The sequence below is a fragment of the Coffea arabica genome, chromosome 6e (assembly GCF_036785885.1).
Source record: "Coffea arabica cultivar ET-39 chromosome 6e, Coffea Arabica ET-39 HiFi, whole genome shotgun sequence".
Classification (NCBI taxonomy): domain Eukaryota; kingdom Viridiplantae; phylum Streptophyta; class Magnoliopsida; order Gentianales; family Rubiaceae; genus Coffea; species Coffea arabica.
In genome coordinates this window covers 17,988,653-18,002,202 of record NC_092321.1, presented here as the reverse complement: position 1 = coordinate 18,002,202, position 13,550 = coordinate 17,988,653, and the positions used below count along the sequence as shown (strand labels likewise).

Below are 13,550 nucleotides of genomic sequence, written 5' to 3'. Positions count from 1 at the left end.
CTTTTTTGTGAACAAGTTATTCACCTCAAAAAATAAAAACTCACATTATGTGCTTATCTTCATAAAAATACGGAAAGGGATGGATTGGATGATATGGAAAAAGAGAGTGTAAATGAAAGGTTTGAAATTCGAAACTTTTCACTTACACTACAAATAAAAAAATCTTCACTAAAATGTGCACACAACTATTATGCACATGGTAAATGAAGTTGTGTTTTCAGCTTTGTACTTTTCGAGTATATTTGCATTATTTAGGTACAGTTTATTATTCGTATCATGTGTATTATAAAATTTCATATTATTTTCATGTTTTAATAAATATGCCCCAGCCTGTTTACTTTTTATCCTTTATAGACCGTTGCTACTTGCTTTAATCCTGTATAATTAGAGTTTTTTTTTTTTTTTTTCAAAAGAGGCTATAATCCTTACAATGAAGAAAGAGGAAGGGAATAGCTTGAGAATCAAAATACAACTTCATGTTCATCTAATTCATAGTGGCCCCTTGAGTTAAGATGGATCGTGAGACTAACACATAGAATCCATATCACAGAACGAAGTTTAAAGTCCAATAATTGGGATTAAGTGCCATGTATCAAAGGATACTTAGAGACGAGTGGAAAACACGGTTACTTGTAAGAAAAAACAAGCCTTTAATTATTTGATCATTTCTTAGTTTGAGAAACTTGATATTTGCTATCAACTTCTTCTTCTCTTGTTGTATCTTAAAGTTAAAATTACCATATCGCTACAGCAAATACTTAGTGTAGTATGGATAATTAAATTCTTAAGAATAGCGATCAATCACGCTTCAAGAGTTCTCCATTCTTTCCCTTCTTTTGTGAAAGTTTACTCTAGAATTCTCTGTACTTCTAATGTGCATTCGTACCGCACACATCATTAGAAAATTGAATCGCTATATATATATATATATATATATATATATATATGGTCCTGGTTTCGTGCAAGAGTACGAGTTTGCAGAACTCTTTTTAGATTATCAAGGTATAGTGGTTCGCTCACTCTATGATTCTCGTCATGCTTGAATAGTGCTCATTTTTTGTGCGCTTCCTGTATATGGTCAATGGCAAAAGGAACAACAAACAAAGAAATAGAAAATGCACTCAACGCTACTGACTTTCATTTAATTAATTATACGGAACGCTTGGTTGAAAGAAGAACTGCATTTATTACATATCACACATTTTCACGCCAATAAAGAAAATGGAGAAAAACAGACCAGCTAGAAGAGATGTATGTCCGTAGTCCATTCAGAGGTAAAGTTGCGGCTTCCCTGGACATTAATTATCTTTCACGAGTGGTTTCTCCTCCTCAGACTTAACGTCTTTAGATGGATCAGGCTTTGACTCAAAGTCTTTGATAAGAGGCTTCTCCTCTTTAGACTTAGCGTCGTTGCCATGATAAAGTAACAAAATGGAGCCAGGCTTTGACTCAAAGTCTTTCATAAGAGGCTTCTCCTCTTTAGACTTAGCGTCGTTGCCATGATAAAGGAACAAAATGGAGCCAGGCTTTGACTCAAAGTCTTTCATAAGAGGCTTCTCCTCTTTAGACTTAGCGTCGTTGCCATGATAAAGGAACAAAATGGAGCCAGGCTTCGACTCAAAGTCTTTCATAAGAAGTTTCCCCTCCTTAGACTTAGCGTCAGTGCCATGATACTCAAAATCCTTCAATGTATTACCATTAGTTGTCTTCTTCTGATTGGAAAGGGTCGACTCTGCATGGTGATTGTCCTCAGTATGCTCATTAATGACAGCAGATTGCAAAAAATCGGTAGGATTCTTCCTTGCTTCCGTGATGCATGCAAACTGCACATTAATGCAAATATCAACATAAAAGAAACTAACGTCAATATAGGTATGTTGATGGTAGCACTGTAAAAGATGACCCCTTGTAGGGAAGGATAGTTAATGTCCAAATACGAGCTCAACTGGCAACAGGAATATTCATTTGTTGATTTTAAGGTTCTTGATTTGACTTTCAATCTTTTCCGGATGAATCCTCTAACTAAAAAATGGTAATTAGTGTCATATGCCATTACTCAAGTTACATTGACGTTTAAGTATGGTACCAGCATTGGTAATGTTTGGAAGTCAAGCTTTTATGAGAATAGAACTACAGAGCCATCTGAAGAGCTGCAGATAAATGTGCAAAAAGGAAGAAGAATGTGTTTTCTCAGGTAGCTTTAATTCACGGGTTTCATCAGTATTCCTATACAGTCTAGCAATTATCTCATATGAACAACTACTTCAAGTACAGTATTGATGGTTGAGAAACCATACCAGGGCAATTGAAAAGACTGCGATCCAAGCGATAGATGAAGCCATGCCTTGCATATGAACAGACTCAAAATGTAACTTTGGTGGTGAAAAGACCCTTGGGGGCTATGCGGCTATTTATACAAGGCGATAGCAAAGTGAAGCTAGCAAGGTTACAGCATGGATCACGTGGCTGGTTGGTTTGCATCATGTAGGTGGGTCTACATTTTGGTCCTTTTTTTTTTCTAAACAATCTACAGTTATGGTCTAAAATAAATTTAGTGATTTTGTCTAGATCTACTAGATTCAACGTTCTAGTATTCAACTTGTTAGATTATTTAATAAACTTGAAACTGTACTCAAACTTATTTTTTTAAATTTCTTTAAGAGAAAGGTCTTCAAACTTGACTTGTTTATTAATTAAGTCAAACTTAAATGAGTTTTAATAGAATCGAGCATGAGTTAAACTTGAGTAACTTGAATTTTTTGCTTGTAAATTCTAACTTTATGTTAATCAAGCCAAGTTAATGCCAAGTTTGATAGTTAATCTAACACATAATAATACTTCTTAAATTTTGATTTGATTAGTTGGCAAACTAAGTCCAAACAAATTTTTATTTAACCAAATTTGATTTGAGTATCAAGTAATTTGATTCATTTTTCAGCCTCAATGAGAAACACTATCTTTCAAGGGGTCATCTTTTAATCGTAGTATTTGAAGAAGAACCTTCTAGTCAAGCACACTTTTCATCCATATGTAATATTTGGCTTTTGCTTCTGCTCCTGCATAATCCTTCAAAGGAGGAGTTGCAAGGGATATAAAACCTACCAATTTGATGGATTCCAAAGGACTTGCTGTTAGGTCTGGCCCCAGGAAATTGACAAAAGGATTTGTAGTAATCCCAAATGACAAATAACAAAGCAGAAATAAGTAAAACAAGAACACAAGAATTTACGTGGTTCGGTCAAATTGACCTACGTCCACGGGCGGAGGAGGAGCAATATTTTACTATGAAGAAGAGAGTACAAAGGATGCCTTAGGAAAGTGTTCCTAGGCCCAAAACACCTAATACTAAAACACAAGAGAGCCCAAAAGTATTTAACTAAATAAAAGGTTTAATGACCCAAAGGCCCAAATAGCCCACTAATACTCTCTTGATTTTGGTGCACTTAACTCCATCACAGGCCCACTATATTTATAGGCAACCAAGGGAAAGGTTCCCTTATACAAAAGCCGATGTGGGACAACGCCACACTAACAAATCTCCACCTTGGCGTGTCCCCAACATCAACAGTTGCTCCACCTTCTCCACATAAACCCCAATGGGCTCACCAACAACGAATACCAACCCAATTCAAGCATTGTTTGAACTTGTAAACTGGAAGAGGTTTCGTGAACATGTCAGCAGGATTCTCCTTGGTACTGATTTTCTGAACAAGGACTTTTCCCTCAGCAATAGTATCTCGAATGAAATGAAATTTCACATCAATGTGCTTCGTCCTCTCATGATACATCTGGTCTTTAGTCAAATGAATGGCACTTTGACTATCACAGTAAATAGTGGTAACACCTTGATGCAGACTAAGTTCGCCAAACAGACTCTTCAACCACAAGGCTTCTTTGATTGCCTCAGTCATGGCCATATATTCTGCCTCTGTAGTAGATAAAGCTACAACGGGTTGTAAAGTAGCTTTCCAACTAACTGCACAACCGTCAATGCAAAATACGTAACCTGAAAGTGATCTTCTCCTGTCAAGATCCCCAGCATAGTCAGAGTCTACAAAACCAACCAAAGTGTCATTATTTCTTCCAAACTCCAAACTACAATTTGAAGTCCCTTGCAAGTATCTGAGAATCCACTTCACAGCCTGCCAATGTGCTTTTCCAGGACACGACATATACCTGCTAACTACACTGACCGCTTGTGCAATATCTGAACGAGTACAAACCATTGCATACATAATGCTACCAACTGCGTTGGAATAAGGAACCCGTGCCATATACTCTTCCTCTTCAACTGACTGTGGTGACTGAGCAGCAGATAGTCGAATATGACTAGCAAGAGGAGTAGTCACAGGTTTAGCATCTTTCATGCCAAACTTCTCCAAGACCTTCTCAAGATAATTTTCTTAAGTCAAGAATAATTTTCCAGCTCCTCGGTCTCTTTTGATCTCCATGCCAAGAATTTTCTTAGTTGTTCCCAAATGTTTCATGTCAAATTCACTACTTAACTGCAACTTCAAAGTGTGAATATCTGACAAATTCTTAGCAGCAATGAGCATGTCATCAACATAAAGCAGCAAATAAATAAAAGAACCATCATCTAACTTCCGGAAGTAAACGCAACTATCATACATGCTCCTTGAATAACCATGACTCAGCATAAAAGTGTCAAGTCTCTTATACCACTATCTTGGAGACTGTTTCAATCCATATAAGGATTTTTTTAACAAACAAACATGGTCTTCCTTTCCTTCAATTTCAAATTCCTGAGGTTGTTTCATATAAATTTTTTCTCCAAGTTCACCATGTAAAAAAGCTGTCTTAACATCAAGTTGCTCCAAGTCCAAATCATACATGGCAACTAAAGCAAGCAAAACACGAATAGAGCTATGCTTCACAACAGGTGAAAATATTTCATTAAAATCAACACCTTGTACCTGACTATAACCCTTTGCAACCAAACGTGCTTTATACCTTGCATCTTCAACTCTTGGAATACCTTCTTTCTTCTTGAAGACCCATTTGCATCCAACAATTTTCTTACCTGGAGGCGGCTTCACAAGAACCCAAGTTCCATTTCGATGGAGAGACTCAATTTCTTCATTCATCGCAACCAACCACTTAGCAGAATCATCACAAGAAATCGCATCTGAATAAGTAGTAGGTTCATCAACTACATCAGTTTCTTCTGCGATAGACAAAGCATATGCAACCAAATTTGCATATCTTTGTGGTGGTCGAATATCCCTCCTTGGTCTATCTCTGGCAATGGAATATTCTTCCTCTTCTGAATTATTTTCATCAGTAGATTCAGATGCTTCTACTGGCACTTGTTGAATAGAAGGACCAGAGCTACCAATCTCAAGTTCCACCTGCTTCTGCATACTATCATCTGTTTGACAAGAACTAGAAGACTCCTTCTTGGAAGATAACATAGAGAATTCATCAAAAGTAACATCTCTACTGATTATAAATTTTGGAGATTTAGGATCAGGACACCATAATCTGTATACTTTCACCCCAGAAGCATACCCAAGGAAAATACACTTTTTAGCTCGAGGTTCCAATTTTCCATCATTTACATGCATGTATGCTGGACACCCAAAAATTTTAAAATCAGAATAATCAGCAGGAGTATCTGACCAAATTTCCTCAGGAGTTTTGAAATTAAGAGTAGCAGAAGGAGCACGGTTGACAATATAACAGGCCATAGAAATTGCTTCAGCCCAAAAATCCTTGGCCAACCCTGCGTTAGAGATCATGCATCTCGCTTTCTCCAAAACTGTTCTGTTCATACGTTCGGCCACACCATTTTGCTGAGGCGTCATCCTGACAGTGTGATGCCGAACAATTCCTTCATTCTTGCAAAATTCATCTAATTCTCTTTCACAAAATTCCATACCATTATCTGTTCTAAGCCGCTTGACCTGTTTACCTGTCTGTTTCTCAATCAAAACTTTCCATCGCTTGAAACTGAGGTAAACATCATTCTTATGTTTAAGAAAATAAACCCAAACTTTCCTTGAATAATCATCAATGAAAGTCAACATATACCTGGCACCACCCTTAGACGGAACACGAGATGGACCCCATAAATCTAAATGAATATAATCAAGAGTACCTTTCGTCTTATGGATTGCTTGAGAACTGAAGCTAACTCTTTTTTGCTTCCCAAAGATACAATGTTCACAGAATTCCAGTGACCCAGTACTCTGACCGCAAAGAAGTCCCCTTTTGCTTAGTATGCCCAGACCTTTCTCGCTCATGTGTCCCAAACGCATATGCCACAATTTAGTGATGTCAGAATCAGACAAAGATGATGATGACGAAACTGTAACCGAGCCTGTGACAGTAGATCCCTGCAAAACATATAAACTACCAACCCTGCAAGCTTTCATTACAACGAGAGCACCTTTAGAAACCTTCATAATGCCATTTTCACCTGTGTATTTGCACCCAAGAGCCTCTAGAGTGCCCAAAGAGATGAGATTTTTTTTCAAATCGGGAACATGTCTAACATTAGTGAGCGTCCTCACAATACCATCATGCATTTTAATTCGAATTGTACCCTTACCAACAACTTTACAAGCAGCATTATTACCCATCAAAACAATTCCACCATTGTAAGATTCATAAGTGGAAAATAAATCCCTATTGGGACACATGTGATAAGAGCACCCCGAATCTAAAATCCATTCATTTTTAGACCTTGTCCTGTCATCAGTCACAAAGAAAATACTTCCTTCATTCTCATCAGCTGCAACACCAGCTTCGGCAGTTTCAAAATTTTTCTCATCAGGTTTCCCCTTTTGTTTCAATTTATTTTTCAATTTGGAACAATCTGCCTTAATGTGCCCCATTTTATGACAATAATTGCACTCCATATTTTTATGTCTGGATTTAGATCTAGATTTAGATCTACTTTTATCAAATTCTCTTCTCTCAGTTCTGCCCCTAACAACCAAACCTTCTGCATGGCCCCCACTAAATTCTCTAGTAATATCTCGGTCTATCTGCTCCTTAGATTTTAATGCAGATTTAATTTTCCGATACGAAATTGTTTCCTTTCCATAAATCATAGTATCGCGAAAATGTTTAAAAGATTGGGGAAGGGAACACAAAAGTAACAGGGCCTGATCCTCATCATCAATTTTTGAATCTATATTTCCCAAATCCATAATAATGGAATCAAATTTATTAAGATGTGAGAGTATAGATGTACCTTCAGTCATGCGAAGCATATACAAACTTTGCTTTAAATAAAGCCGATTCTCAACTGTCTTCTTCATGTACAAGACCTTAAGTTTGTCCCACATGGCCTTTGCCGAAGTCTCAGTGGCTACCTCCCGCAAAACCTCATCAGAGAGATTTAAGATAATACTGGATCTCGCATTCTTATCCATCTCAGCAAAATTTGCTTCTGTCACACTCTCTGGCTTTTTCTCAATTCCGTGTATCGCTAGATCAACTCCGTCTTGAACCAAAATGGCCTCCATCTTGAGCTGCCACATCCCGAAATTGACATTCCTGTCGAATTTCTCAACGACAATCTTTGTTATTGTCATTGTTGCCACAAAATCCAAAACCTCCGAAGAAGCTTTGATACCAGTTTGTTAGGTCTGACCCCAGGAAATTGACAAAAGAATTTGTAGTAACCCCAAAAGACAAATAACAAAGCAGAAATAAGTAAAACAAGAACACAAGAATTTACGTGGTTCGGTCAAATTGACCTACGTCCACGGGCGGAGGAGGAGCAATATTTTACTATGAAGAAGAGAGTACAAAGGATGCCTTAGGAAAGTGTTCCTACGCCCAAAACACCTAATACTAAAACACAAGAGAGTCCAAAAGTATTTAACTAAACAAAAGGCTTAATGACCCAAAGGCCCAAATAGCCCACTAATGCTCTCTTGGTTTTGGTGCACTTAACTCCATCACAGGCCCACTATATTTATAGGCAACTAAGGGAAAGGTTCCCTTATACAAAAGCCGATGTGGGACAACGCCACACTAACACTTGCATGTTGGATTCTCCTCCTCCATCTGTTGGTTGTTCTGGTAAGTTACTTTGCCATTAATTCTTTTTTTTTCTCCCGTGATATACTTAATTCTCACTCTCTTAAAACGCATTGCAACCTTTACAGCGAGGAACTTTGTGATATTATACCCAAGGGCAAGGATGGTACTAATGCAATCAGGCTCCAAGGACTTGGATGTTAATAATCCTCATCGAAATGATTAGAGACATGATGTTCATCACGTCCATGATGGATTCACGGAATTTATTTCTGAAATGACCTTTTTTAGGAAAAATGTTCCAGTATGATGCTCTTTTGTAAATTATTACCATTTTAATCTTTTTTATGTCATGTAAGCTCCTATTTTAAATGCAGGAAGACCTTAATTAACTGAACCATCTCATGCTATAATCTTACTCAATTCATACTCAAAATTCAATGCCAAAAACCCAAATCCAAAGCAAAAAAGAAAGGGGCAACAAAGTTAAGATTCCACATTTGACTAATGAATAAGATATTCTAATTAAGAAGTATTTTATATTTTAAACACTTCAATCATCCAGGTTCCTTTATATTAAACCAATAGGATTTGATAGTGGAATTTTAGAAACAATATTATCATGTTACTCCTAGGAATTAGAGATCCTAAATTTTGATCTCCCTGTTCTCTTTTCGCTTCTTAAATCCCATCATTCCCCTACTAAATTTTTTTTTTAAAAAATGTTACTCATAAAAAATGAAAAAGAAATGCTATAATCATTGTATAATATTTTAGCATTAATTAAATCTAGAGTCTTTACCTATGCTTATTGCCTTGTCTTCTTTTTTTTTTTTTCATTTTTCATCCTTCAATTTTGCTTTTTGCCTTAGCATTTCGATTGTGAATGTGGAAATCAATAATCACAAGGTATAAAAACAAAAGAATAGTATTGCAGCAAAGAATAATTTCAAAGGCTTCTTCCAAGATTTCTGATAATCTCATGTTGCCCACCTCTATATTCAAATATTATACTTCCATGCTTTTCTAAGGACTCAAAATGATTATAATAATCTTCCCAAAAGTAATAAAATGCCTATTAAAGTTAAAAAAACGTATCACCAAGAATCTGCCCATCACCAAATATTGTATCACTTCTATGCTACTTCTTTCGTATAGTTTCAATCCACCTTTTTTCTCCTATTCAAGTTTTCTTATCCATTTTATAATCCAAGTCTCCATGTCTCACAAATTCTAGTGTTCATCATGTTTTTTAATTGACTTGTATCTCACTCTTTCCATTTGTTATCATTTTTTCTCTGACCAAAGTTCAATCAATAGCTGCAAACACAAATATACGATTGTAAATTTGGCCAAAGGAATATCGAGGAAATGATTTAGGTTTGAGGCGAGACCATTTAAGACTAGGAGAAAAACAAAAATATATTCATTGAATAATTTGATTTAAATATTAAAACTCTTTAAGGGAAATTTGAGGTATTAATATGAATTTTTTCCCTTACATCAGTCGCATAAAATACACAACTACTGTTCAGAAAAGGTTGCATAATTTTTTAGAGGTAAAGGGATCTAAATGTAATTGTCAAAACTTTTAGGGGATCTAAAGGGATGGAAGTTTACTTTGCATAAAAGAGATTAAAAGGTCAACAATTTGTCAAAGAGTATCACACTAGGAATATTTTGTTTTTCTAAAGAAGGTTATTTTGGAAATAAACTCTGCTTATATTTATTATCTAATTGCCAATTTCTCTTGATTTTTCCTTTCAGCATTTATTGATGCATATTTATTTGCCGGGTCGCTTTTTTCTAATCATCTACCCATGGCTGGTGTAATTAATTGTACATTTCAATTGTGCTCATTAATTAATTCAACCACTGATACTATACTTCTTTAATATTGGAACTCCACCCACAATGACACATTAACGCATGGGACGGACTGGTCGCAAAATTCTGTGGAAGTCCAATAATTCAGCCATTATATATGTACTTTTAGCATATGCTTGCAAGTTACGAGTTATATATTCAAATACTCAATAATTCAAATATGAATGATGAACTAATATCTAATCGCTAATTATGTTTAAAATTTAGTACTATACTCATATTGAATTTATTTCTAAAATAACCTTTTTAAGGAAAATATTCCCAGTATGATGTTCTTTTGTAAATTATTACTATTTTAATCTTTTTTATGTCATGTAAGCTCCCATTTTGAATGTAGGAAAACCTTACTTAAATGAACCTTCTCATAGTGTAATTTTACTCAATTCATACTCAATATTCAAAGCAAAAAAGAAAGGGGCAACAAACATAAGATTCCACATTTGATTAATGAATAAGATATTATAATTAAGAAATATTTTATATTTTAAACTCTTCAATCATCCAAGTTCCTTTATATTAAATCATTGGGATTCGACATTGGATTTTTAGAAATAATATTATCATGTTACTCCCAAGAATCAAAGATCCTGAATTTTGATCTCCCTATTCTCTTTTCGCTTCTTAAATCCCATCATTCCCCTACTAATTTTTTTTTAAAAAAAGTGTTACTCATAAAAAATGAAAAAGAAATGCTATAATCATTTAATAATATTTTAGCATTAATCAAATCTAGAGACTTTTCCTATGTTTATTGCCTTGTCTTTTTTTTTCATCCTTGAATTTTGCTTTTTCCTTAGCATTTCGAGTGTGAATGTGGAAATCAATAATCACAAGGTAGAAACAAGTGAATAGCATTATAGCAAAGGAAAATTTCAAAAACTTCTTCCAAGATTTCTGATAATCTAATGTTGCATACCTCTATATTCAAATATTATACTTACAATGCTTTTTAAGGACTCAAAATGATTATAATAATCTTCCCAAAAATTGCATATCAAACTTAACAAACATATCACCAAAAATTTGCCCATCACCAAATACTGAATCACTACTATGCTACTTCTTTCGTATAGTTTCAATCCACATTTTTTCTTCCGTTCAAGTTTTCTTATCCATTTTATAATCCAAGTCTCCTCGTCTCACAAATTCTAGTGTTAATCGTGTTTTTTAATTGACTGGTATCTCACTCTTTCTATTTGTTATCATTTTATCTCCGACCAAAGTTCAATCGACAGCTGCTAACACAAATATGCGATTGTAAATTTGGCCAAAGGAATATGGAGGAAATGATTTAGGCCTGAGGCGAGACTATTTAAGACTATGAGAAAAACAAAAATATATTCATTGAATAATTTGATTTAAATATAAAAACTCCTTAAGGGAAATTTGAGGTATTAATATGAATTTTTTTCCCTTACATTAGCCACATAAAACTCACAACTACTATTCAGAAAAGGTATGCATAATTTTTTAGAGGTAAAGGGATCTAAATGTAATTGTCAAAACTTTTAGGGGAGGTTTGTGAATTATCCCTTAGCACAAGGAGGAGATTTATTGATATGAGGTCTCACAACATTAAGATGGAAGTTTACATTGCATAAAAGAGATTAAAAAGATAATAATTTGTGAAAGAGCATCACACTAGGAGTATTTTTTTCTAAAAAAGGTTACTGTGGAAATAAACTCTACTTATATTTATTATTTAACTAGATATTCACCAGTGCATTTGCACGGATACTTTTTCTATTTTAAAGCTTATATTTTTTGGAATGAAAATTGATACAATAGAACTAAAATTATGTTGACCTTGGTCCCTATCTTTTGATGTTTACAAAACAATGGATAATACTAATATCTTTTCAAGAAATACTTTCAGCTATGAAGCAAATCAGGTTCAGAGATTAAGCACAATTGAAAGATGACAAAGTATGCTGAAGCTGTCGGACGCTCAAGAAGTCAGGATCGGACGTCTGATAATCATTGCACAACTTCGGACGCATGCTTCGGACGTCCGATAGGATCCTTCGAAATCGACGAAACTATCGGACGCTGAATATGTCTCTACCGGACGTCCGATAGAAACAAGATAATTTTTCAAATCTGTTTGTTTGCTGTCGGACACACAAAGAGCTTGCACCGGACGTCCGAAAGAATTGAAGAAAATCTCTGAAACTCACTGCCTGCTGTCGGACGCATGAAACAGGGCTATCGGACGTCCGACACTCCAACGGCTAGTTGACTCTTCAGCTACTTTCTATCCGTTGGAAGCTTTAATGAGGCTCTTTCTTGGTCCTATATAAATAGTGATTGGTCAGATACTTCAAACAACTTTGACACACTGAAGATACAAAAGATCTAGAGTGATTTTAGTGAGAAAATACTCATCAAAGAAGATTTGTAGTCTTAGTGGTGTGAGGTTCATTGTAAGCTTTTCATTTGTGAGTGAATCTTTCATGAGTATAGCTCTGTGAGGGTTGTCCTGAGGGATAGTAAAACGTCCTGGCTTGACCGAGTGGTGTTCGGGGCAAGGAGGAGGTGAACCTTCCTTTGTACACAAGAGTGATTGTAATTCATCAATTTGAAGAAGCTTATTTGAATTAATCTACAAGTTCAAGAGGAGCTGTGTAGTTAATTGGTTTGCAATTCTTTCCATTTTATTTACTTATTGTTATATTGCGATCTTTTAATTGCTTATCGATTGGCTTTTCGATTGGTTGTTTTCGATCCTTACAAATTATTATTTTATAAAATTTAATATACTAAGTGTAAGTCAAATATTTAAATTAAATTGATTAAAAATAGTTAATTCATGGCTGATTTCGTTACAACTATACACACACACACATATATAAGCCTCTCTTAATAAAATGGAAAATTTTAAATTTGGTATTAAATTGTCATTAATAATTTTGTATCTTGATAAGGATTCACAGATACAGAGACAAGGATATAAAGAGATAAGTGGTAATAAAAATTAGTTTTATCTTTCTTGATCTGCTTAAACTATCAAAGTCAATTTAGTTCATAATTCAAGGATGTGTTAAGATTCTTTATTTTATGAAATCATGTTTGGGTCGAATGGTCTAATTCTAGGAGAATTATGCAATTTCCAAAGGGAAAGAAATAGACTTCTAATCAAATGCTTCCAACTCCAAATGCTCAGGAATTTTTAGGAAATGGTGTATTCATTAATGGATTAAAGATACTGATCCTCAATGATTCTTGCATGCACATATATCTTTGGATAAGTACTTTACCGAACTTTAGCAAATTGCTCAAGTGCACATATATCTTTAGTAATTTACTTTTTCTACACAATTAGATACCCCTTAGCAGTTGTTACTCTCTTTGAAACCCATAAAATTGAATTTTCTTTGAAAAGGAAAAAGTCGTCCATATGATTCAGGCATACGTTTTATACTTCTTGCACAAACTAATCCATGTTTCAGGCATACGTTTTATACTTCTTACACAAAGTAATCCATGTTTAAGCATTTAAACTAATGTGTTTTTATTTGCTATATATTAACCGAAGAAAACTAATCTCAATTTAAAGTCCAAAATCTTAAGGATTCTGAATCTGACTTGGCAGCACGCTAGCAGCTAAATCCACAAACAACACAGAAAACTAACTTAAGTAACTTGTACAT

At 34.8% G+C, this 13,550-nt stretch overlaps 1 protein-coding gene across 1 annotated transcript; it reads right to left on the bottom strand.

Annotated features, from left to right (window-relative positions):
* Window positions 1–1,109: 1,109 nt before the first annotated feature.
* LOC113697045 (uncharacterized) lies at window positions 1,110–2,376 on the bottom strand. Its single transcript, XM_072055525.1, has 2 exons — window positions 2,298–2,376; window positions 1,110–1,823 (listed from the first exon to the last, which is right to left on the bottom strand). The coding sequence occupies exons 1-2, from the start codon at window positions 2,349–2,351 to the stop codon at window positions 1,299–1,301; spliced, it is 579 nt and encodes a 192-aa protein (XP_071911626.1). The 5' UTR covers window positions 2,352–2,376; the 3' UTR covers window positions 1,110–1,298.
* Window positions 2,377–13,550: the final 11,174 nt, after the last annotated feature.